The sequence below is a fragment of the Haliotis cracherodii genome, unplaced genomic scaffold, assembly GCF_022045235.1.
Source record: "Haliotis cracherodii isolate W230 unplaced genomic scaffold, xgHalCrac1.p SCAF_9, whole genome shotgun sequence".
Classification (NCBI taxonomy): Eukaryota; Metazoa; Mollusca; class Gastropoda; order Lepetellida; family Haliotidae; genus Haliotis; species Haliotis cracherodii.
In genome coordinates, this window is record NW_027266343.1 from 49,785,714 (window position 1) to 49,812,990 (window position 27,277).

The 27,277-nt window shown below is 41.5% G+C and overlaps 3 protein-coding genes across 3 annotated transcripts; all 3 read left to right on the plus strand.

The window, feature by feature from the left end:
- The first annotated feature begins 35 nt into the window (after positions 1–35).
- Positions 36–12,933, plus strand: LOC139451931 (sodium-coupled monocarboxylate transporter 2-like). Its single transcript, XM_071233214.1, has 14 exons — positions 36–374; positions 1,541–1,609; positions 1,949–2,000; positions 2,277–2,344; positions 2,744–2,824; positions 3,759–3,832; positions 4,146–4,283; positions 5,880–6,015; positions 6,889–6,977; positions 8,786–8,904; positions 10,794–10,864; positions 11,569–11,655; positions 12,059–12,258; positions 12,930–12,933. Exons 1-14 carry the CDS (start codon positions 36–38, stop codon positions 12,931–12,933), a joined length of 1,527 nt encoding a protein of 508 aa, XP_071089315.1.
- A 28-nt stretch (positions 12,934–12,961) lies between these two features.
- LOC139451932 (uncharacterized) lies at positions 12,962–14,944 on the plus strand. Its single transcript, XM_071233216.1, has 4 exons — positions 12,962–12,987; positions 13,142–13,275; positions 13,533–13,624; positions 14,820–14,944. The coding sequence occupies exons 1-4, from the start codon at positions 12,962–12,964 to the stop codon at positions 14,925–14,927; spliced, it is 360 nt and encodes a 119-aa protein (XP_071089317.1). The 3' UTR covers positions 14,928–14,944.
- Positions 14,945–19,171: 4,227 nt separating this feature from the next.
- LOC139451933 (M-phase inducer phosphatase-like) lies at positions 19,172–22,598 on the plus strand. The gene is made up of 7 exons (XM_071233217.1): positions 19,172–19,226; positions 20,491–20,645; positions 21,087–21,329; positions 21,509–21,670; positions 21,806–21,933; positions 22,142–22,259; positions 22,431–22,598. Exons 1-7 carry the CDS (start codon positions 19,172–19,174, stop codon positions 22,596–22,598), a joined length of 1,029 nt encoding a protein of 342 aa, XP_071089318.1.
- Positions 22,599–27,277: the final 4,679 nt, after the last annotated feature.

Consider the following 27,277-nt stretch of genomic DNA (forward strand, 5'->3'; position numbering starts at 1 on the left):
GTGTCAGTCACATCAGCGTTAACCAGACATCGTCAATGGCGAAGGATTCCGTCTCTGCGGCTGACTATGTCGTCATCTGTGGATTCCTGTCCCTGTCTGTGGGGATAGGGCTGTATTACGCCTTCAGGGGGAGAAGGAGGAAAACCAGGGAGGAGTACCTGATGGGGGGACGGCGTCTCCACGTCATCCCGGTGACGCTGTCTCTGTGCGTGACGTACTTATCATCGACGTCCTTCGTCGGGATGCCCGCTGAAACTTTCTCTAGTGGTTTTACGTATGCTTTTGTAAGTCTAGGTTGTGCTGTGGCGATGTTCATCACCGTCTTCACTGTGGTACCAATGATGCATTCACTGCAGTTGACCAGTGTTTATGAGGTACAGTAAGCAAAAACACAAGGTTACTTTATAAAACTCGTTAGTGGTGTTCCTCGATCGAATGACTGGAATGTGTACTGAGTATTGCTGGATGCACCAACAAACAAACCTCCTTTTGTATAAATAGTGTATGCGAGGCTGGTGCTGCCGGTAGGGCAAGATACGCTTACCCTTTTCGCGAACACCTGGTGTCATCACTGATTTTCAGTGATCCATTCTTATAATATTCATCACTATTTTGCCTTCAACGCCAAATGGAATGTATTTTGGCAGATATTCCGGACTATTCTCTGGCGTTGATTTTGTGTGTATATTATGAAGAACGTATGCATGTTTTAAATTAAAATGCAATTTATTGATTTGAGATGAAATAGATGTGAAAACGTATCTTTTTTTCCAAGGAGTAAATATTGATCTGAATCCATCCTGTGTCCATTTCACCGACGGCTTCATCATCATCGTCGTTGATGTGATTGTTGTTTATGTCATCTGCAACATCGTTTGGTATATATTTGACCTGACCTATCTCATTTGAATATGCCTTATTTTGAATGTCCTGCTTTACTTTTAGAGACGTTAGATCACGTGTCAAACAGCTGAAATTAAGTTTGTTTTTTTATTTATATCGCACTGCCATCACCCAAAACTATATAATCTAATTAGCTTTTAAAGTTCAAAGGAAGGATTGCTCGCATTAATTTCACGGCTCATTATAAGCCAGGGGTGGATTCTCGCATTATTTGGTGACGCATTTATTCCATGATTTACTGTATCCGAAGTATCCATTGTTCTCAGTTCCATTGATCGTTAGTTGATATCGAATAGGTATATCGAATAGGTCGAATTCAGATTTCCATCGAAAGTTATACAATACGTCAAAAATAATGAATAGAAGGTTTATTTATTTTCTCAAACACATTCGGAAATTTATGAAAATAATTCAGATCCCCAATTTAAGAGTTTTGGAAATTACAAATTTGCAGATGACTTTCAAACTGAGATTAGAGAGGGTACTGAGATACTTTACGATGGATGATTAGTTACACGTCATGCTCGACTGACAAACTATAACTCACTCAGGGAATAGAAAAGAATATGATAGAAAATAAAATAATGCATTTGAATTTGATAAAGACTCAGTTTTAATATACTATTTGTCATTACAGTATTTCCAACTGCGGTTCGGGTCGGTGGTGCTGAGACGATGTATCTGCGTGGTGGGGATGGTGCAGAACGTAAGTTAACGCTGTGTGAGTGAGTATGGTTTTACGCCGCTTTTAGCAATATTCCAGAACCATCACGGCGGAGGACACCATTGTACCCATGTCGGGAATCAAACCCGGGTCTTCGGCGTGACGAGCGAACGCTTTAACGACTAGGCTACCTAGTGTGAAATGACTTAGGGACACACTGAAGGTTGTACAATTCCAGGAACATGGTGCTTCCTTTCTGCGTTTGTTTTCAGAAGTGTGAATTGTGTTTCACAAGCTTGTAATGCTTTCTGATACAGTTATTGATACGAAACTTCGATTATGTTTGATTACAGAACGTTTTGAAATATATTTACCTTCCAGATCTTCTACACAGCTGTAATTTTGTTAGCGCCAGCTGTTGCCATGGAAACAGGTAAACTAACGATCAAAGTTATTCACCTTGTACTACTTGGGCTTAAAAGTAAGGGTTATTAAAAGTCCATACATATTATCTAAATGTATTTAAGAATTTGGAAGTCAATACACAGCTTCGTTCAAATTGCTATGCGTCATCAATCATTTATATTTATTTCATATGTTTTTCACCTCTGTTTTGTTTTTTCGCTTGATAGTCGAGTCTGGTTTATCTCTATCGTTGACGTTTTATAGTTGCTAAAATCCTTTGCAAATAACGTTTGTGTCCTCACAGTTGCTGGTCTCCCATTGTGGGTGTCGGTGCTGCTTGTGGGAGCTGTTGCAACACTCTACACGGCCATTGTGAGTTGATCATACATTGTCATTGATCTTCCAAGAATGCTCATCATATCCTACATCATAAAATAAAAAACACAGCACAATGTGATCCTCACAGTTGCTGGTCTCCCATTGTGGGTGTCGGTGCTGCTTGTGGGAGCTGTTGCAACACTCTACACGGCCATTGTGAGTTGATCATACATCATCATTGGTCTTTCAAGAATGATCATCATATCCAGCATCATAAAATATATAACACAACACAATGTGACCCTATGCCATAATCTGAAGATGGTTTCTATTTTCCATACATTTTTCTGGTTTAGGGTGGACATCATAAAATAAATAAAAAACACAACACAATGTTACCCTATGCCATAACCTGAAGATGGTTTCTATTTTCCATACATTTTTGTGGTTCAGGGTGGACTACGGGGTGTGGTCGCTGTGGACGTATTCCAGGCCCTTATCTTGGCTGTTGGGTTGTATTCAATATTGTTTAAGGTAAAGTATTTCATCCTGTACAGTGTTTCGCGAAAACCTGGTGTCATCATTGATTTAAAGGGATCCGTCACATAGTATTCACAACTATTTTGTCTTTAACGCCAAGTGGAATCTGTTACGGCAGATAATCGAATGTGGTTAATCTAAGGCGTTTACGTTTTAAAGTGAGTGAGTATCGTTTCACGCCACTTTTAGCAATGTTCCAGCAATATCACGGCGGGGGACACCATTGTACCCATGTCGGGAATCGAACCCGGGTCATCGGGGTGACGAGCGAACGCTTTAACCACTAGGCTACCCGACCGCCCTCTAACTTTTCGTTTTATAATATGTTCTGTACTGATGGTAGCCAAGCGGCATTTACAGCAAAACTATACCTGTATTTGTGAGGATCCCAAACTCAAGCCTATGGATTCTATGAAAATATTACAGGAGCTTATTATGCTTCACTGCTGCGGAAATTGCGGGACGCTATCAAGCTTAAGAGGCGTGGCATGCCGACCAAGGGTGTCAGTCTCCTGCAAGACAATGCTCCAGTATACAACTCTCATGTTGCCCAGACGGAAGCGCGGTCATGTGGCTATGAAATCCTTCCACATCCTCCTTACTCTCCTGACCTTGCACCATCTGACTTCCACCTCTTTCCAACCATGAAGTCATTTTTGAAGGGAAAACGTTTCACAGATGATGAAACACTGAAGTCAAGTCCTGGTTTGAGACGCAACATGAGGGCTTTTACAAGCGAGGTCTCCATAGTTGCATAAAACGATGGGAGAAGTGTGTAACTCTTAGTGGTTCCTATGTGGAGAAAGACTAATAACTATGCCAAGTTTCATTCCACTAGGTCCATCGGAAGTGGGTCAGGGGAAATCTTTAATGAACACTCTTCGTATTTCAATGCATCATCTCTGACGTAATAATGTCTTTGTTTCAGGGAGTGTATGACATCGGCGGCATCGGACTGACCTGGGATCTGGCAGTCCAGGGAGGGAGAGTCCCGCCTGTAGAGTAAGATTTCTACATGGACATTCCTTAAAGGAGTTTTCAAGTAAACAATGTTTGTTTATTTGTTCTTTAACGCCGCACTCAGCAATATTCCAGCATCAACCAAGTCAGTGAGCCTGACAACCCGATCCCGTTAGTCGCCACTTACGACAAGCATATTGGCCTAATTGCTGAAGACCAATTAAACAATAAACAAAGTAAACAAATACGTGTGTCCTTCACCTTAGTTCCTCTGCTTGTGTTTTTTTCAAATACATCCAAGCAAGTAAGGCATGCTGGGAAATGTGTGCGACCGTTTGTATCTCCTATATTTCAGTTTCAGTGCGGATCCCCGTGTACGTCACTCGTTCTGGTCTCTCGTGGTGGGAGGTGCCTTCATGTTCATGGCGTATATCTTCGACCAATCAGCAATACAGAGGATGTGCGCGCTACCTAGCGTCAGACAGGCCAAACTGTAGGTTATAAGGACATAAACTGTATCAGTCAGTTATCATCTCTGTGATAGGTGGCCTAGCCGTCTAAGGCAGCGCATTTTGCCAGTGTCAGAAACCAATGTTTGTGGGTTCCAATCCCGGTTCTATTTCTTGGTGTTTCATCACCCGTAAACGTCATATACCTGCATCACATCGTCAAGCTTACACGCCGTGATATAACTGAAATACTGTTCAAAGCGGCGTTCACCCAACACACTCACTCACTCACTCTGTGACAGATTGAGTGGCGTTTTAAAGATTGGATTGGATCATTTGCGATATTTGACATAATTATGATAGCACAGGTTTTAATAGGACTTCCTCTTATGAAATACCAATATTCTCATAGCAAATAATAACACGTGATGATCTGTGTGTGCGTGTGTGTGTGCGTGCGTGTGTGCGTGCGTGCGTGCGTGCGTGCGTGCGTGCGTGTGTGTGTGTGTGTGCGAGCGTGTGTGTGCAATGGGTATATTTCAAAGGATGATAGGAAATGAACAACTGTTCTGTCAAACCTGAAGGAGCAACAAAGGTTGTCTAGATGAAGTTCCGGATTTCCTAACACATGAACGTCGTGCAGATGGTCAGTGGTGACGTCAAGTTCACTATCTGTTATGACCACCACGTGATTGCATAACCACACGGCAACGTCTAGGCATTTACTGCATTAGTCTCCGAATTCTGGCCTGGGGAATCCTTCTCCACTCCTCCTGCAGTGTTCGAGCCAGTTCAGGAAGTGTTGCAGGCTGTGGTTGACGCTGTCGTAGACGTCGACTGAATTCATGTGTAGGATATTTCATCCCACACCATGACGCTTCCTCCACCAAATCTGTTCACCTGACGTACACAATAACGGGCAAAACCGAAATCGGCCATCACACCTTTGTAAAAGACAACGTGAGTCATTACAAAACCATATTCGTCTCCAATGCCGCAGATTCCATATCTGAACATAAGTACACTAACGAACGCGTTGAAGGCGGCGATGACGTCGTGAGATGTAGCCATACTTTAACATCGACTTACTTAAGTCGTAGCGCTAAGATGCCTTTGTGGAACGGGCCCCTGTCTCTGAATCCACCCTGGTGAACACGAGTCCGTACAGTCTGGGCGGATATCCTTCGTAGTCCTGGCACGTTCGAAGCTGTTCAAAATTGCAAAATCATATAACAAATTTGAAGATAGATGTTTTCTCTTTACAGCCATGTTTAGCCTGTACGTTTTCCATAATGTGCACGTGTAAAACGATTAAGGACAATTGTTTTCGATATTTGTAAACAACGCACCCAAAGCTACAATTTCACACCAAAATAGCACAATTTCCTATACCAAATACTCACACCCGTAGATGTAGATGATCAATGGAGTATTTCAACAATTAAGAAACCATCTTGGTGAAAGAAACAATATTCATTATCGTGTAATCGGTTATGCAGGTTTTTTGGTAGAGTATATATATGACCTAAATATAGATTGTTCAGGTTTAACCAATCAGCGAGCCTGACCACCCTATCCCGTTAGTCGCCTCTTACGACAAGCACACATATTGCACCGTGTCGTCTCCTTATCTGTTACAGCGTCTATGCCGCCACTGGCGTCGTGGTGAGTATCTATGTGGTGAGCATAAGTTTCCTTGGACTCGTGGCCTACAGCTACTACACAGTTCAAGGATGTGACCCGTTCAAGGCTGGATACCTCAAGAACAGAAACCAGGTAATACTGGGTTAGGCTTTACAATCGGTTTTGTTAAAACTGTGTGAAATGATCGAAAGAGCGAGTGAGTGAGTAAGTTTGGGTTAACAGTATTCCAGTTATATCACGGTGTGTCAGCTTAATGTGGGAGGAAATCTCGAAGTGATGCAATTCTGAGACGTTTCCACCTTGGTGAAACCCACGAGCACAGGTGTTGTGCTGACAAACCTGGAAATATATTCGGGGCGATCCGGGATTCGAACCTACAACTATAGGTCTCTGCCCATGGGACGCAACTCTGCACAACTAATTGCGGCTCCTTATGCGTGCCCGCTTGAATAAGCGTACTTTTTTCAAAAAAAGAAAAACCACTGCATTCACCATGATGTCGGCATGTCGCTTTTAAGATATTTCTACACGTTTTCCCTCTAAGCCATAACGTCAACATAGTCACGCCCCATGTCTTCATGTCCAAGGCATTATGCCAGCATATATACGTTACGTCGTTGCCCATTACGCCAACATGTTTACAATGTTCCAGTTTAACCATGTCTACAAGTCTGACCTATGTGCATACATCACTATCTGGTTGACAACTCTGTCGGGGACACGGCTGGCCCTGTCGTCTGAGGCGCTGCAATTCGCTGTGTAGAGTTGCGTTCCTTGGACACATCAGATTGTGTGTTAGAATCCCGGTTCGCCCCAATGATGTTTCTAGCTGTGTCAGCACCAAACCCGTGCTCGTAGGTTTCACAAAAGTGGTAAAAGTCTGAGACCTGCGTCACTTCGGCCCTTCCTCCCACATTAAGCTGCCACGCAGTGATATAACTGGAATACTGTGAAAAGTGGCGTTAAACACAACTCACTCACGCAACTCCATCATCTGTGTTTCAGCTCGTCCCCTATTTCATGATGGAGATATTCAATGGCTTACCGGGCATGTCGGGTCTATTCTTAGCAACAATATTTAGTGCTGGACTCAGGTAATTATGATGAATATTTTCGTATTCATTAAAATCATACTTAATTCTTTGTCTTTTCAGTTCTCTTTCAGGCATCGTGTGATATTTGAGGATGGAGCGAAATTTATTTCATCAATAATTTTGGGGTCATGAAAATGGTGCCATAATTGAGGACGGTTACCTCAGGAAATATGATCTATTGTTAGACATGCACTCTTCAAAATAAGAAACGCACAGGCAGATTTTTTGTAAATTTATTGTACCTAATAAAGTCGATATATGAAATATGATATCATAGATACAAAAATGAATTTTTGGAGCTGGATAGTCACATGTTGTCGTTGTAGAAAGGCATTGAAAACTGTATCTCGTGTGGCCGCTCCGGGCAGCAATCACGGCTCTGCATTTCCTCGGCACTGACTGGATAAGTGTACGAATTCTGTCCTGCGGAATTCTGCGCCATTCTGCTTGTAACACGTTGGCCAGTTGTGGGAGTGCCTGCGGCGCGTTCTGACGTTGACGTACATGTCGATCGAGTTCATCCCAGAGGTGTTCGATTGGGTTGAGATCTGGAGATCTTGACGGCCAGGACAAGGCGTTGATGTTTGCATTATGAAGGTCGTCTACTGTGTGCGGTGGAGCGTTGTCCTGTTCAAACAGCTCCCTCTGGCGGTCAGTGATTGAAAGAAGGTGAGGTTGAAGAATTTGATTCATTCTGCGATTCGGTGTCAAATTTCCCTGAACCACAACCAAGTCAGATCTGGTGGTGTAGGATATGCCCCCCCCCCCCCCCCCCTACACCATGACACTACCGCCACCGATATTGTCGAATTCACGTACACAATGTGGGGCAAAACGCTCATTTCGACGACGATAAACACGTTGTCTTCCATCTAGCCGGTGAAGAAGAAATCGTGGTTCATCGCTAAACCACACTCGTCTCCAGTTTCTTAAATTCCAAGGCTGTAAGGTATGTTACCGACGCAAGCGTAGCTGTCCATGGATCTGTTGCAAAACAGGGACGACAACTGGTCTTCTGGGTCGGATTCCAGCCTCGCGAAGATGGTTCCTGACAGTCTGGTCCGATATCCTCCTCAAACCAGGGAAGCTTCCTGCAGTTTCCGTAGCTGTGGCACTGCGATGACGTGGGTGGAAGAGTTGTATGTAGCGATCCTGTGCAGGGGTGGTAACTCTTGGTCGACCGTTTTTCGGACGGTCTGCAGTGGAATTGAACTGTGTGTATCGGTCCCAAAGGCGGGAAATGTTGCTGTGGTGGACGTTGAAGTGGCTAGCAACAGAAGACTGCGATTCTCCTCTTTGGATACGTCCTAACGGCAGCGCTGAGTCTCGGCATTTTCGAACTTGAAAAATGTTGACAATTGAATGATAAATTATTTGCTTATGCTTGCCTTTTTATAGCCACTACCACGAGTTACGAATGCCATAACTTATACGTGAATTTTGCTTTACCTTTTTCCTCCATGGCAAATGTGAAAACAATGCCGTTTAAGACATTGCAAATCGACAATGGCTGCGTTTGGACGCACCGTTGTCGAATATCAGGCCACCAACATTTTCCAAAAGCGTATATCCAATTCATATACCGTTTTTTTTTGTGTAGTCAGGTTCAATAAACTACTTACTACTTGTGCGTTTCTTTTATTTTCGAAGAGTGTATTCCTAAATGGGTAGTCTGTAGAACAAGATACTTGTCGCCGGTTATTTTTTTGAATATTCTAGTTTATGGTTTGATGTCACTGCCATTTATTTAATTGAACTGTTTATTTACATTGTTCACTTTTATTAACTATATGGGAAATCTTTCTAAGTTCTGTCTCCTCCGTCATCAACGGCCTCGCGGCCAACACCATCGAGGATCTACTACGACCAGTGTTTGACCGGTACAATACAGCCGAGAAAGGGAAAATCTTCACTGCCAAGATGTCAGGTAAGAGTCATTTGGGTCGTCATAGTTAAGAGGAAATTGTGAAATTCTCGATTCTCATTGGCCAGTCAGAGGACTCAAATCACAATAATCACTGCTGAATGAAACAGCAGATTTGAAGGCGTCATCACCGTGGATCATGGAGTCAAGTATAAATATGTGAAACAAGAAAACAGCGTTATCACTATACCCCGCCATGAGGCACATTAGAAGTTTGTTTGTTCATATAGTATAGTGGACATGAACTGTATATGAACAAGAGCCCCATAAAGCCTGAAGAAGAGATAGGAACTTGGGCCGCTTTTTGTCATCAGAAAACAATATTAAATGTGAAACTAATACACACAAAAAGTTACACAGGTATATCTTAGATAAGCATACAAACATTCATTCATGTAACTTCAGTAGTTTGAGAAATCTTGTCTCAATTTCACGTAGTAAGCACAAAGTTGAAAACCACGGAGCAAGGGCTATAACTGTGTAAAAATTTAATTTACATCAATGTTCGAACTCAGTTGGAATCCTGACCAGTAACACCAGTGTGTAAAATTTCATTCTCTGACTTAAATAGTTTTTGAGAAACTTTGAATCCTTTGAGAACCGGACGGACGGACGAACTACGTTCCAATATCCCTCGCCCCACATCGTAGCCGGGGATGATAATGTTTGAGTATGTACACCGCCATACGTCGTTCAAAGATTTGATTTTATTATTGGCGTTTCCTGAATTCACATTGATAAGCCTACCAGTGAAGATCTGTGGTAGAATAGGTCTTCAGCAACCCATGTTTGCCGTAAAAGGCGACCAACGGGATCGGGTGGTCAGGCTCACTGACTTGGTTGATACATGTCATCGTATCCCAATTGCTTGGATCGATGCTCATGTTGTCAACAATTGGATTGTCTGGCCCAGACTCGATTATTTACAGACCGCCGTCATATAGCTGTAATATTGCTGAGTGGTGCGTTATATAACAAACAAACAAACAAACAAACAAAAACATTGATAACCCACTCAAAACGTTGGGCGTGCTGCGGAAGATGGATCCTCAAGCTGTGATTCAAATAAATATAAATTGAATACGTTTATTAACGTATGATGAAATACATGAATACATACAGTCAGAAACGTCTCCAGGCAACCTTGATGCATTGAAAACACAGAATGTTCTGTAACTTAAGTCTAACATCTACCCACCTCTACCCGTCTGTATTTGGCATAACTACAATATGTTATTGGATACAATGTTGTATCTGCAGAGCAATATGCAGACAATCGAGATACATAAATTATTAGATTATGTTGAGAATACAGATTATATTTAATTCCTAATATTTGAAATTTACGACAACGAAACACACGACAATAATTGTCTATTTCTCATACACTGTTCTTCTTAAAATAATCGGCGTAATTTCGCTCAATGAAGTAACTTTTAAAACTGCGTATGAATATAGAGTGAACCGTCCCATTTGCCATTTGATGCCAACTGAGTTCTAGCCAAAATTGTCTGTATAATCGACATCATATCTGAAAACCGTTATATACCTTTATTGGGAATGTTGGTCAACGGTTTATTGTGCAGGCCGACATAGAATCGATATGTGGAGATTACAGTATTGTTCATGTTAAAGGAATTTAGCGTGAAACCAACAAACAACCACAAATGGTATCCAATCAATTACCACGTTTACCCGATTGGTTTATTGTATCGATAACTCTAGTCATTATGTGACGGATGTATTGTTACGTGTCGATTCTCGACTTGAAACAATATGTGAACCCAGAAATCTGAAGGTAAAGGAATTTAGTGTGAAACCAACAAACAAGCAACAGATAGGAATACGCTGCCATATAACAGTATTTCACTTTATGATGTGTTCCGTTACAGTGTTCTTCTATGGAGGTCTTTGCGTGTGTTTATCGTTTGGTGCGTGGAGTCTGCCAGGAACTGTTATCCAGGTCAGCACAATTCTATGGTGTAAATGATGAATAAATACAAGCAAAAAAATGACAATTTGTTCATAATTACATTTCTAACTGGACATGAGTATCCATTGTTAAATAGCTCTGACTTTATTTTGTCAAACAAGTACGTACAATAAAGGAAATCTCAGGGATTTATCTAGACTTGGTCAGAGGCCCCGAGTATGCAGCAAATAACAGTAAAAAATCCCAAATGGAAAATAAAATTTCACATTTACTCAGAATTTACGAACATTAGAACAGCACACACACACACACACACACACACACACACACACACACACACACACACACACACAAACACACACACACACACACAAACACACACACACACACACAGATCATCACGTGTTATTATTTGCTATGAGAATATTGGTATTTCATAAGTGGAAGTCCTATTAAAACCTGTGCTATCATAATTATGTCAAATATCGCAAATGATCCAATCCAATCTTTAAAACGCCACTCAATCTGTCACACACACACACACACACACACACACACACACACACACACACACACACACACACACACACACACACACACACACATTTGCCTACCAAGGGCACTTAGTTTGGAATCCTAGATAAATTCCTGAAGCTGTTACATTCCGTGGACATATCCTATGCAGAACATATCCAATAACTTCTCAATGTGATAATGTTGTTCGTTAATTATAGGCTGCAATGGGAATTGGTGGAGCTTGTTCAGGCCCCGTACTTGGCGTATTCCTTCTGGGAGCAGCAGCACCGTGGGGCAACATAATGGTTTGGGGCCGCCTATTTGATATTCTGGGGAGAGAGAGAGGGGGGGGGGGGGGGGGGGGGGGGTATGGAGACGAGATATTTTATTCAGCTACAGCTGCAAAAGAAGATCTTGTTCTGATTAAAACTATGAGCTGACATATGTTGTTTTGTTTTGTTGTTGTTTTTGTTTTTAAAAACACGCACGTAACATCAAAGTAATTTTTATGTCAGACAGTATTTATGAATGCCGCATGTCTTGGTAGCAAAATGAATAGAGGATCCTTGTCTTTTCTTGTCAAATAACGTGATGGTCTCATCGTATGACCTGTCAAGTTGATATTTTCATATCGCAGCGCCATCTCCCTACTGTATACAGTCACGTGTACGATACATCTATTCTCAGCTTACATGTGCCCGTCAACAGGGGGCTGCGTCTGGCTTGCTGGTGTCTCTGGTGCTGAACGTGTGGATCGCTCTCGGTGGCATCATGTACGGACGTAGACCTGTACCACTACCACCGGCACCTGGCAACTCCTGTCACGTTCTGGATGCAGCCAACACTAAAGGCCTGCACCTCCCTGATCCGTTCAACAATAGTACAGGCCACCAAGATATCAGGACAAGGTAAGACGTTTATCTAACAACATCCATTTTTTTCAGTGAATTCCTATAGTTTCTTGCAAAAGGTAATAAATAATTACTCGGCCAATGTTCATATACGATTCTTACTTTTGTCACATCTCAACGGACCCCCCATGAAGATCCGGGGTGGAATAGGTCTTCAGCAACCCATGTTTGCTGTAAAAGTCGAATATGCTTGTGGTAAGAGGCGACTAACGGGATCGGGTGGTCAGGCTCGCTGACTTGGTTGATGCATGTCATCGTATCCCAGTTGGGTAGATCGATGCTCATGTTAATCACTGGATTGTCTAGTCCAGACTTGATTATTTACAGACCGCCGTCATACCGCTGGAATATTGCCGAGTACGCGTTAAACAAACAAACAAAACACAACTTTGTACAATCTACTTCGTGAATAAATCTAATAAGCCGTTAGCATTAGCATACACATTATTGTTTATGTCAAATATATGATGTAGTCCCTCTACTCCTGTGCCTGGTAACAACGTCTTTAGCGATGTCAAATGTATGATGTAGACCCTCTACTCCTGTGCCTGGTAACAACGTCTTTAGGCGATGTCAAATGTATGATGTAGACCCTCTACTCCTGTGCCTGGTAACAACGTCTTTAGCGATGTCAAATGTATGATGAAGTCCCTCTACTCCTGTGCCAGGTAACAACGTCTTTAGCGATGTCAAATGTATGATGAAGTCCCTCTACTCCTGTGCCAGGTAACAACGTCTTTAGCGATGTCAAATGTATGATGAAGTCCCTCTACTCCTGTGCCTGGTAACACCGTCTTTGGCTATGTCAAATATATGGTGTAGTCCCTCTACTCCTGTGCCTGGTAACCCCGTCTTTATCGATGTCAAATATATGATGTAGTCCCTCTACTCCTGTGCCTGGTAACAACGTCGACTATGGTGACTACTCCCTCTACAACATCTCCTACCTGTACTACGCCATGGTTGGGTGTCTGGTGGCGTTTTCAGTGGGGCTGGTGGTCAGTCTGGCGACAAGTGAGTCATCTGTGTTAGATTGGCACCAGCAGCCACAGCCCGGCTGTGAATAGTTTCCTGAATTCATCGATATTCTAAACAAATTTTAAGTTTATTAATTTAAATATATTCATGTTCTCTGCCCTTAACGGATGAGTGGACCGTTTATGACTGTTAACAAGAATAACATGAGATTGACTTCCGCTGTATTTATTGAGCTAATGTAGAGTACATGTAAATGGACGTGGTGAATTATATAATGAAATGTATGTCGTCAGAACACCTGCATGAGGCGGTGAGAGATGAGAGGCTCCTCCTGCCCTTTGTGCGGCGATTCTGGAGCCCGAGTCAGACAGATGCATCACGACAGGTGAGTGAGCGCGTGTCTGTGTGCAGGGTAACTTCAATAATAGTCCAGCTTTAGCACAGCAGCTTGTAAATAACCGGATTTGGACCTGGCAAGACACTGACTGACCACTGCCTGTGCTCCCGTTCCTGTTAGAAAAGTCGTACCACGAGGAATAACAGGGGAAAATAACACACATCCAACCATAGTGCTTAATAGCTCCAAGGGAACATGTGACCCAGTAGTTCTAGGGGCCACAATTCGCTGTGCAGAGTTGCGTCCCTTTGGTACTCCATGATTCAGGGTTCGAATACCATTTCGCCCGTATTTTGTTTCTAAGTTTGTCAGCATCACACCTGTGCTCGTGGTTTCATCATTTCGGGCTTTCCTCCGCCACTGACACGCAGTGATATAACTGGAATACTGTTCCAAGTAGGGTTAAAACCAAACTCACTCACTTATATTTCCAATACTTTAACTGTGCATCACACAACTCTTGCTCAGAAGTTATTTGGTCAAGGTTACAACATTCAAGGCCTCATTAAAGCTTTCAAAACGTTTTATGGTAGACATGTGGACATTTCCAAATTTGATGCATCAGTGACAAAAATGATGTCCGATGCAATTCTGTGTTTTAAATTGTACCATATTATGTCCCGTGTTTCTCCAGGTGAACAATTGCCTTGTAATTGCATGTGTTTATGACGGGTGCCACCGGTGGGACAGGATAGGCTCACCTTTTCGCGAACACCTGGTATCGTCACTATTTGATAGTAATTCATAAAGACATGACTCATGGTAAAGTAGGAACCGTAAATTGAATCATGTATTTCTTATGAATACGGAAAGGGTTTTGTAGCTTTTATTTAGCAATAACAGCAATATCAAGGCTGGTGACTCCAGGAAAGGGCTTTACACATTGTATCCATGTGGGGAATCGAACCCAGGTCCTTGGGCGTGACGAAGGAATGATTTCACCTCAGGGGTACCCCACAGCCCCTAACTTGTCAGAACATAACGTGAAACAGTTTGTGCCCCGTGTTGGGTTTCATGGCAAGCTGTTCCTGTCTAACACAGAGATACTTCAAAGATGGGGTCCGAGAGGACTATATTTATGTCTATTGTATGTTCAGCATATTCGCACATAACATTTCTTTCCCTCTTAGAAGATGATCTAAACATAGCCCGAGCTTATGAAGGATCACATCCATTGTTTCAGACTGAGAAACAGGGGGATCCAGAAACACATTCCATTGAAGGACTCCAGACTCAAGAGCAGCTGATCACTACTGAAGTATTCCCCAAACCATTTTCTGACATGCTATGAACTAACTTGAAATCAATTCCCGGAGTGATGGAAATAGTAACAGCATTGGCTACGTAATACTGCCATATTTGGTCGTTCATTACTATGGTGTATTTGATAGTACGACAAAGACAAGAATGATGGTCAAAGAGTATGGTATTTTATAAGGAAACTTTAGGCAATTGTAAAACGGGCACAGCGCACAATTTGTATATTTGCTTGTTAGCTGGGAGCTTGATACTCACGCACGTGTTTTTTTAATGTGTACAGTACTCAATGATAGTTCGCCTATCGGGTTTTCATAAATGATTGTTTTACCGTAAATAATGTTAACGCAATGCCACGGCTTGCTGGAAATCAACGTCTATTCCGCAAGCAGGAGTTTTCAGACATATTAATGTTCATCGAGACACAATATTTGGAGACGTTATCTACAGCAGAACAACACTCATGACTTACCCCAGGCCGGTCATCCACGTGTAACGTCAACAAGACAACCATATTCGGTTGGTGCATCTACACGATCAATACCAAACTGCCACATCAACCGCTCGGACAATTCCTGGGTTGAGGCCAATTAATGGCAGAACCATACGGTTGAGGGAGCCCTTACAACATGTCCTGACGTCCAGCGATACGCCCAATTTTGCTTCCAAGTTATCACGTCAGTCACGCATAGCTTGATGTGGAGAGCTTCTGAGGTTTAAAAGACACGACTGGGACAGAATTACTGTTCACCGGTGATTCCAGTTTTCATCTGGACAACTTTGATGTTCTACAAGAGTCAACAGGCATCAAGAACAGTTCGGGGTGAGGTGAGGTGAGGTGAGGTGAGGTGAGGTGAGGTGAAATGGGGTTTAACGTCGCGTCCAAGATTATTGCACTTATATAGCGACGTGCATGTACGTGTGTGTGTGTGTGTGTGTGTGTGTGTGTGTGTGTGTGTGTGTGTGTGTGTTTGTGTGACTGCTGGTACTAGTCCGGACTGATGCCGATTTATAGTGCTAGCTCACTGAGATACCATGCCGCAGTTTAACATGAATACCCCACTCAGACACAGTATACTGACTCCGAGCCGACCAGTCCTTGTTTTAGCCCCTTATGCCGAGCGCCAGACAGGGTAGAACAGTTTGGGGATGGAAGTGTAATGGTATGGGTGGCATCACAACCCATGAGAAAACACAATTTAGGTCAATTTTGATGGCCTATGCTACCAGCACGACGACGTTCAAGATCATGTTCTACCTTTTGTTCAAATGCAGGGACGTAACATCATGATGCAGCATGGCAATGCCCGCCCACACGGTGCATGCACGTGTTGTTTGAGGCAGAATAACTTTGCTACACTGGGACGCGTTTCTTTTGTTATTTATATATTTTGTTATTTATATATTTAGAAATATTAAAATCCGTTCATGAATTTATATGAACCTCTGGCAACTTTACTCATTTTATCCAACTGCAAACTATCGTTTAATATCTCATGTATCTGATTTCTGTTTACCTTCTTGTACTTCAGAGTGGACAACTGTTTCTACAAAATAACTACGTTAATATTTCCCCTTGACTGTACAATATAACTGATGACATTGTATGACATCTTGAGAGGTATTGATACAAGTCTTGTTTACCAATCCAGCTTCTCGCATGTTATGAAATAAACATATTTAAAAGACATATTTACACTGGTCTGGTCGCCAACGTGCTTCCATTCATTGCTCATTTCACTTTATTTAACTTGTATATTATGTGTATTATCGTTGACGAAAAATATTGCTGAGACTACGTTTACCTTTCTTCTTTCAATTATCTTATATCGATTTTGACAAAAAGATGTATGTTCGAATATATGGATTTATATAAACAAAGTTTCTTTCTCCGTTGAGAATTTTAATGCACTGAACGCGGAGAAATGCCGCTTCATTTGGTCCAATCTGCATGTAAAGATAGAGCGTGTAATTCAGGAGATGGGCGGGGAATACAGGAGGTGGGTGGGGAATACAGGAGATGGGTGTGGAATACAGGAGATGGGTGTGGAATGCAGGAGATGGGTGTGGAATACAGGAGATGGGTGTGGAATAGAGGAGATGGGTGTGGAATGCAGGAGATGGGTGTGGAATACAGGAGATGGGTGTGGAATACAGGAAATGGGTGTGGAATACAGGAGACGGGTGTTGAATGCAGGAGATGGGTGTGGAATACAGGAGATGGGTGTTGAATACAGGAGATGGGTGTGGAATACAGGAGATGGGTGTGGAATACAGGAAATGGGTGTGGAATGCAGGAGATGGGTGTGGAATGCAGGAGATGGGTGTGGAATGCAGGAGATGGGTGTGGAATACAGGAGATGGGTGTGGAATACAGGAGATGGGTGTGGAATACAGGTGACGGGTGTTGAATGCAGGAGATGGGTGTGGAATGCAGGAGATGGGTGTGGAATACAGGAGATGGGTGTGGAATACAGGAGATGGGTGTGGAATACAGGAGATGGGTGCGGAATACAGGTGACGGGTGTTGAATGCAGGAGATGGGTGTGGAATGCAGGAGATGGGTGTGGAATACAGGAGATGGGTGTGGAATACAGGAGATGGGTGTGGAATACAGGTGACGGGTGTTGAATGCAGGAGATGGGTGTGGAATGCAGGAGATGGGTGTGGAATACAGGAGATGGGTGTGGAATGCAGGAGATGGGTGTGGAATACAGGAAATGGGTGTGGAATACAGGAGATGGGTGTGGAATACAGGAGACGGGTGTTGAATGCAGGAGATGGGTGTGGAATACAGGAGATGGGTGTGGAATACAGGAGATGGGTGTGGAATACAGGAAATGGGTGTGGAATACAGGAGATGGGTGTGGAATGCAGGTGATGGGTGTGGAATAGAGGAGATGGGTGTGGAATGCAGGAGATGGGTGTGGAATAGAGGAGATGGGTGTGGAATACAGGAGATGGGTGTGGAATACAGGAGATGGGTGTGGAATGCAGGAGATGGGTGTGGAATACAGGAGATGGGTGTGGAATACAGGAGATGGGTGTGGAATACAGGAGATGAGTGTGGAATACAGGAGACTGGTGTGGGATACAGGAGATGGGTGTGGAATACAGGACATGGATGGGAAATACTGAGGTTAGGATGGGGAATACGGAGTTAGATTAGGACCTGTTCCATCAATGAGGTTATACATAATAAGGGATTGTAATGTCTAACAATTCTGCTACAAAATAGCATCGAACATTTTGTTTCAAACATTCCAAAAACGTTATAAATCTCTTGTTCACCTCAAAGAATTAAATTATCCTTTGATCAGAAAAAAAATATATGACAAGAAATAGAATTTGGAAACATATTTCTTTGGTCACAGTTTCTGTGGTCCCACAAATCCAAACAAATGTGCCTTCTGAAAGTGAAGAGGCTGGCACCAAGCATGCCTTCTACAGAGTGAGTGAGGGATTGAGCAAGTTATGTCCATCACCTCTGTCACAGAGTAGAACACAATGGGTGGGCTTCACAAACTGTACTCATGTGGGGAAAAGAACCTCGGCCTACGGTGTGACGCTTTGGAAAATGCTGAAAAGTTACAAACATTCTGAACCAATCCGTGACGATTCCGGGATAGACTAGGTCTTCAGCAACCCATGTTTGCCGTAAAAGGTCACTATGCTTGTAAAAGGCGACTAACGGGATCGGGTGGTCAGGCTCGCTGACTTGGTTGATGCATGTCATCGATCCCAATTGCGTGGATCGATGTCCATGATATCAATCACTGGATTGTCTGGTCCAGACTCGATTATTTACAGACCGCCGTCATATAGCTGGAATATTGCTGAGTGGTGCGTTAAACAACAAACAAACAAACAAAAACATTGATAACCCACTCAAAACGTTGGCCGTGTTGCGGAAGATGGATCCTCCAGTTGTGATTCAAATAAATATAAATTGAATACGTTCATTAACGCATGATGAAAAATATGAATACAGTCAGAAACGTCCATTCATACAGGCTCAGGTTCATCATATAGCTGGAATATTGCTGAATGCAGAATTGAACAACAAACAAACAAACTGAACCTTTTGGGGAACCCTTTCCCATATGAGTGAAATGACGTTCACGGCGACGTGACACAGAACACACTCACCCCCTCCACCTCTATTTTGATTATTTTGTAACAGATCAGCGGGTAGAGGTTGGGGTGGGGGCTTGCATCACGGTCAACATCCAATGTAAGAACAAACACCGCTCAACTATCAGGCGGCTTTGTGGCCTAATGGATAAGGCGTCGGCCTCCGGAGCCGAAGATTATGGGTTCGGGTCCGTTCAAGGTCGGTTTTTGAAGAAAATGTTTACTTACGTTGCAAACTGCTTTTCCTTGATATTCGCTGCATTTAATTCGTGCGGCGTTAAACAAAAAACAAACAACCCAACAGAAAATCGCATATTGTTCCCAACGTGTCTTCCGCGTGGCCCATAAACCACCTCTTGTTTTCCCAATTAATTATAAGGAACTGTCTGGTGTAATTGTTCATCGTCACATTTTCCGGTTGTCTTGTATTCTTTTACTCCCCCAATCAAACGCAATTTAAATCTTTACTGGATGTCATTACTGTGTAACAATACATATTCCGACACATAATAAACACCTTCTGCCCTCACACTGTCCAGTTACACACAAACTACTGTCTTCCTCCTTGCTTGGTCCAGTTTGGTGGTAAGTGTTGTTAAACTAGATAATCCGTGCACCAATCCTTGTAGATTATCACACATTGTCACCTGTGTACCTTTCTATGGCCCCATCAGCCACCACCACTGTCTTCCTCGCTTGCCCTACACAAATAATGTAACGAGCAGTCTTATTGTTCCACTGCGTACGTCTAATTTATACCTCTTATCTAATATACCCGTATTCCAACATCAGTTATCGGTTTATTTGATACCCCGCCTGGATTATCCCTTGGTGATAATCTCCTCTCATCCCCGTATAGAAACACGGGACACACAAGCCATCACCGTCCCTCCCCAAGCTGGAGCGCTGGTAAGTCATGAGGTGCTAGCTTCCTATTATTGCTCCGTTTTAGGCTGGATTTGTTGTTACAGAGTTTCAGTGGCTGTTTAACTCCCAATATAGTAATTAGCCAGGAGTATTAGTGGTAGTGTGCTGTAGTTGTTAAGTAGTTTGTATATGTAATCAGGTCTTTGATAGTGTATAGGTATATATACAGTATGGGAGGCTGCAGGGGGCATCATTATCTAGCTACGGTTGTATCTGACACAGGGGCAGTCACTACAAGAAAAATCACACTTTTTGTCAAACAGGAAGACAGACACTACAGGTAAGAATTCATTTTTATTTCAAGATTTTGTAATGTTTTACCAACAGTCAGATCATGGTTGTTCATATCCATCAACACAACCCATAGGACACAGAGGACAATCACTAATTCACATCACATATCTGTTGTAGTACAGTTCAGTATGCATTGTTGCACAGTGACATATATTTAGTATCTTAATTCATCAATATGTATTATGACTCAATTTCATAACAATGTAATTATTATTTTCAGTTTTAAATGACCTCCTCTCCAGTGTCCCGGATGAACATACTTGATAGTCCCGATCACGTGACTCTGGGTCTTCTAGGTATTCACGAAGATGCTGGTGTATTGCCTCGTAGCCTCACTTTCGACGACGATGATGACTCACGTGACAGCGGTTTCGAATCTCACGGGAGTGATACTGAGGTAAATATCCCGACAGTGTTGCTATTTCCACAGAACAACATACCATGCTTTTAGTGTTCACCAGATGTGGGTAAACACGTGATACTCACAGATATATTTACCAAGAACTGAACAGACAATGCACCTTCACAATGCATCGTAATATTTCCTAATATATGATCCTGGGGACTCCGGGTTTGATTAGGCCCCCAGCAACCTATGATGGTCTTAAGAGGCGACCAAAATGGATCGATGGTCAGAGTCCGTGATGGAGTCATCATACCCCGACGGCGTATATCGTTCCTCTTCTTTTTATTTCACAAGATTGTCTGGTTCAAACACGATTGTTTAAAGTCCACCGTCAAAGAGTTGGAATAATTCTCAGGGAGGCCATAATCAGTAAACAAACAAAACAAATTTTCTATTACAAGTATGACGATATTTGCTATCTCTTTTTTTCAGGGATCTCCACTCAACTTTTTTCTGTCGAATAGAACAATCACCGACTTCAGTTCAGTCAGAAAATCTTTATTCTCTCCAAAACGACCACATGATGAAGATGAAAGTCCTGTGACAAAGAGATCTAGATTGGATGAAGTTACGGAGCACCAGAGAGAGCTATGTATTTCCGAATCCCCCGAATCCATGAAATCAGCAGTGGAGAAGATGGAGGCGGAAATCAACCTGATAGGCGATGGCTCAGAGGTAATAATTTATGTATGGCTAATATTAATAAACCACACACGTGTCTACACACTATTCGTTGCTCGTTCAAGACATGTTCATCTTCTGAAATTATTTTGAAATGGTCAACGGGATCTGACTCTCATTAATTTCGTTTTATCATGTTTTATTGCATACTCAATTCATTATTTGTTATCCAGTGCCACAGACTCCCGACCATCACAGGCCGACACAAGGATCTCAAGTCAGTGTCTCCACGCACAGTCAATCACCTTCTGACTGGGAAATACAATGACGTCATTTCCGGGTACCAGATCATCGACTGTCGGTACCCATATGAATATGAGGGTGGTCATATTGAGGTAAATACAAGTTATTTGTTGATGATTAAGACGAGAATGATGCAATGTCTCATATGTAAATATCATAAATATTCCTGATAGCGATTACAAAACATTTTGTATATATTTTCATTCCTATGATCATGGTTCTTACAGGGTGCCATAAATCTCCACAACGAGGCTCAAATCAAGGAGTTAGTCACCAGCCTACGGGGGAGGGAGTCGACTCAACAGAACATCCTCGTCTTCCACTGTGAATTCTCGTCAGAGAGAGCACCCAAACTGTAAGTCGTGGTACCTCTTTTGAAACAACATTTTTCAATAAACACTGACGAGTAATGTTTAACTGGTTAAAAATGTCCTCGATTCTTGACCAAGCCAAGGTATTGAACTAAGAATTATAAATGTTTTTAGGTTATATACAGTTTTATGCTTTTATACACAGTTCATACCAAGATGTTATTCAACTGATGCAAACATTCTTAAACCCAGATTACGCCATTTGCGGAGTTTAGACCGGAAGTTGAACAGTGACTGCTACCCGTTCCTCTTCTACCCGGAAGTGTATCTGCTGGATGGCGGTTACAAGGCCTTCTTTGAACAACATCAGGTGCGTTCACATTTCACAAAGAGACAACTATCGTCATTATGTCAGTGAAACTTAGAAACAACATATGTATAGTTCTTTATCTGATTCTTACATCACGTAGTTCACAAAGCTGTATTTCAAAAAGTGATTGCAGTGAAATTCCATTACTGACAATGTTGCTTGTTCTTTCAGCGCCAGTGTCAACCAAACACTTACATTCCCATGCTGCACCCAGACTACGCCAGTCAGCTACGTCACTTCCGGTCCAAGTCCAAGTCGAACAAGACCACGAAAAACAGATACTTGAGAAGTCGATCTTTAGAAATTGATGTTTCACCACTTAAATTTTCACTCTTGTAATAGTGACATCAGTTACAGATCACTTTTGACTTTGTTGATATTTATACATGGTTATATATCTTTATTTGTTGATCGTCCTCTGCATTTTAGTGCTGATTGTCTATGTTGTCTAAAACCGAAATAAAAGTTTACACGTACGTATATATTTCTTCTTTTCCCAAGCGTTCCAGCTATCAATTCTCAAAGGTGGTCACGCATTAATTTACAATCATCATATGCAATCTGTTTTTAGGATGTTTCTACAACAAACACTTAAGGAAACTTTCATAACATTTCTGACGCAAATGTGACGCATCAGTGACAAACATTATGTCCAATGCAATTCCCCATCTTGACTTGTACCATATGTTCATGTGGTGTTTCGGGTAAACAATCGACATGCCTTTGCGTGTGTTTTTGACATGTGCCACTAGTGGAGCAAGTTGATAACAACAAAGTGATTAACACCTGCCTGACCAAACCACTTCCTCGATAATTCACGTACGACAGAGGAAGGGTTCATACTTTACAGACTAAACATAACGGGAAAATGCAGTCCAGATAAATGATAACTTACTTGATAAACTAAACAGAAGACTAATATATCCCTGACGTGATAGAATTAGGCGATAAACATACTGTGTTTTCAATGTAAAGCTAGGTTTCCTGTAGGTTTTACCGCGCTAAATTGGAATTTGGAACTTAAAGCGCAACGTGAGGTTTCAAATGGAATGGAATGCATTACAAATCTAACCAGCCGTTCATAAAATACAGCATTTTCACTAATCCATTCATATAATTTTTACTGCTATTCTGTAGGATGGAATAACGCCCTGATTATATTTCTATGTTTGTCAACGCCATGTCCGTGCTTGTAGGTTTCACCAAACTTGTTAACGTCTATGGTCGAGTGTTACTCCCACTTTAAGCTGACACATGGTGGTATAGGCGGAATACTGTTAAAAGCGGCGTTCGGTCAAACCCACAGACTCACCATATACAGAAACCACATCAGTCCCATTGCTACTCTATGTATGAGTGTACTATAGGCTTTTTCAGTACTGAAATAAAGATTGAATACAATTAGCATTGAATTATTTCGTGAGATGTGATGACAGTGACAAACATTATGTCCAATGCAATTCCCCATCTTGACTTGTACCATATGTTCATATGGTGTTTCGGGTGAACAATCGACATGCCTTTGCGTGTGTTTTTGACATGTGCCACTAGTGGAGCAGGATACGCACATCGTTTAGAAAACAACTGATATCATCACTATTTGATAGTTATTCGTGAACACATGCTCGTGATATAGTCGGAATCGTACAATCGACTCTGCTACTGGCAGAGATTTCTTGTGGTTATGGAAATGTTTTCGTCGCTTGTATTTATCTAAAGTGGGATAGACAAGGCATTTGAAAACCGTCGTTAAGTATACTGTTAAAAGCGGCGTTCGGTCAAACCCACAGACTCACCATATACAGAAACCACATCAGTCCCATTGCTACTCTATGTATGAGTGTACTATAGGCATTTTCAGTACTGAAATAAAGATTGAATACAATTAGCATTGAATTATTCCGTGAGATGTGATGACAGTGAAGAGGATGAGAGTAATGATGGCATACGTTAAGTATTCAATTCTCTCCATGGAAATTCGAAATTCTCCTAATTTCTAAATTCAAGTTTTCCCAGATGACCCATGAACACCTACCCAGGTGTACAATCACTCTGGAAGTGCTCCATTTCGCCGACTTGATAGACTAACACTGTCTACTCACACTAAGTTTTAGTTTCGAGTTCAGGTATATACCTACCTCTGACATGTCCCTGGCCAAAGGTAATTCCCAGTATGTTGGTACTGTCTCTACCTGCTTCCAGATGGCATTCTGCTTGGATCAATATTTACTCAAGACAAACAATTTGAAACGTATTAATGACACATTTTGACATTCTCTTTTCCATCCAGTGTGACAGTGCACAGTTTTATATATTCAAAGGTCAACTTCTACCAATTATCATGAATAGGACATATGGATTATCTAGGATTCCAAACTAAGTGCTCATGGTCAGAAGATTAAGGACAAACCTTATTTGGAATAAATTTGTATTTGTTTCAAAGTTAATAAATTAAAAAATTCTCAAATATTTCAACAATATATGTTAACAATGCAGTAATGTTCTTTTATCTGTGAAATGAAATATAGAGAACAATCAGTCTATATTGTCTGTCAAAACAGGTTCCCTTGCATAGCAATTACAATCAGGTTCCAAGTTGGCGTATGAAGATGACATGGATTAATTCGTCAGCACACTTTAGTCTGAAAAACAAAACCTGTCTGATACTTTAAATCACGTTCAAAGCACACGATTGTCGCATGTTGAATGAAAAAAATAAAAATAAAAGTAAATATTCAGCTGCAGCATATAGAAGAAATATATAAGCACGATTTTAGAGTATACAGTATTTAGTCAATCGTTTAAAAGGATCGTTGCAGACGGGTGGAACTTACGACATTCTTATTCGATATTCCTTGGTTATCAAATATCATGTAAGCCACAATGCATAAACAACTTTCTTATGCAATATGTTTTGGGGTTCCACCAACGCGGTTTACGTCTCCGTCTGCAACAGGATTTATCTTCCACATTGCGCTGACACGCCGTGAAAATTAGAACACCGTTTAAAACCAGCGTTATTATATTTCTTAACGTTTTTCTTTACTTATAATCAGCAAAATCTCTGCACTTGTGCATAGCAGACGTAATTCAAAATTAAGATACTGTTTTTATTAGTTTCAACCAAATTAGGAATGGTACTCTCGCGTCACTGGATTTTCTGGTTCATCGATCACTTGATTGTCTGGTTTGTTTACGGACTGACGTCGCATGGCAGGAGTACTGCTGTGCTGCATCAGACAATACATAGACAGACAGATAGAGTTTATTGAAGTGTCACAGGTATAACACACATAGCTAAAATATTTCATAGTACAGTAGAAGATGTTTAACATCCAGCCATATCTTGGCTAACGAGACACTACTTATTTATTAAATTACGTTCGATAAAATACTATTCACAATGATATAATCGTTATAAACAGATGTAGAACAATAAACAATGCAAGTATCATGAATAATTGTCGTCTAAAAACATGTTACTAATGGTAGATAAAATTGATGCGCTTAGGATTATTTTCAGAAAACAATTTAATGAATAGATATTTTGGTTCTGTAGAATTGTAACTAGATAAACTAATGTTGTATCTTAGGTCCTTATAAAAATTACACTCTGAAAGGAAATGAACTAACAAAAATAACAAGTTCTGTGCTCTAAAGGGTTGGGGGTGGGGTGGGGGTGTGGGGGTGGGGAGATATCACATACTGTGTTGGGCCTGTCATAAATATCAAGTCGCGTATAGCCAGCTGCTTGTTTATTTTAAAGGCAGTGCTAAAAAACAGTGCTATAGCAGTGCTATACTTTAAAACTCTGTGTGGCCGTCTATCATCTTCGCTTCTGTTAATTTTTAAGAACCATCTGAATGTTTCAAGTCTGTTTTGTGAGGTGTTAACTTTTAAGAACCATCTGAATGTTTCAAGTCTGTTTTGTGAGGTGTTAACTTTTAAGAACCATCTGAATGTTTCAAGTCTGTTTTGTGAGGCACGAGTACCAACCCATTTCACCTTGGACCGCAGTGTTCGATGTTGTACGTGAAACGCCGAGGAAGAAGCGGACGGTAGGCTCTGTGTTGTACATTATTAATTTCTCTGTGACTGTAAAGTCCCCATGTCGGCGCTCCGTACAGTAGTATCGGTTGTACAGCTGATTCATACAGTTTTGTGAAAACGTTGTAAGCCAAGTCACCATACCATATAAGCAGAGATAGATCGCACCCAGCACTTTTAGCGATCTCCTTATAGTAAACTTCATGTTGAGATGCTCCCCGAACCACTAGCCAAGGTACTCATTTTTCTATGCAAATTGTATGAATGGCGGTTGCTATTGGTAGGGCCGGACATGTTTACCCTTTTCGCGAACACCTGGTGTCATCACTAATTTTCAGTGGTCCATTCATATAATTTCAACACAGCTACTTGCCCTTTGCGCCAAGTGGAATCTCTTTCAGGAGACAATTGAAGCTGGTTATTCTCTTGCACTGACAATATATATTATAGTCAACTCATTCTAATGCGTAGTTTTCCAGAATGATAGATAGATAGATATTCTTTATTTCCTCCAGATATTGAAGATACATATCATATATGTTATTATGTATAATTACAGAGCTGTACAGTAGTACGATTTAACAGTATTATGAGAAATGATAACTACAAAATGCATGACAATCAAGCATTCTTATAACTGTTTTGTAACAGATACAGCCATTTCCTACAGTATATTGACATAGACTTTGAGATAAAGAGCTAACACACTCAGGCATACCGCCAAGTAGTACAGACAGGATTATATCATCGTCCTCACTAAACAGTCTTGCAAATGTACAGACATCTATCACATCACAAATGGTTTCAAATAGTTCATTTCTGTCATTCACATTCAATGTACAGTACAAAAAGACATGCTTAATGATATCATGAGCTACAATTCTACATCGACATTCCCCAGATTCTATATTTAGGCATCCCCGCCGTACAAGATGAGACAGGTTTGGGACCTGTTCAGGACGTTCAAGTGC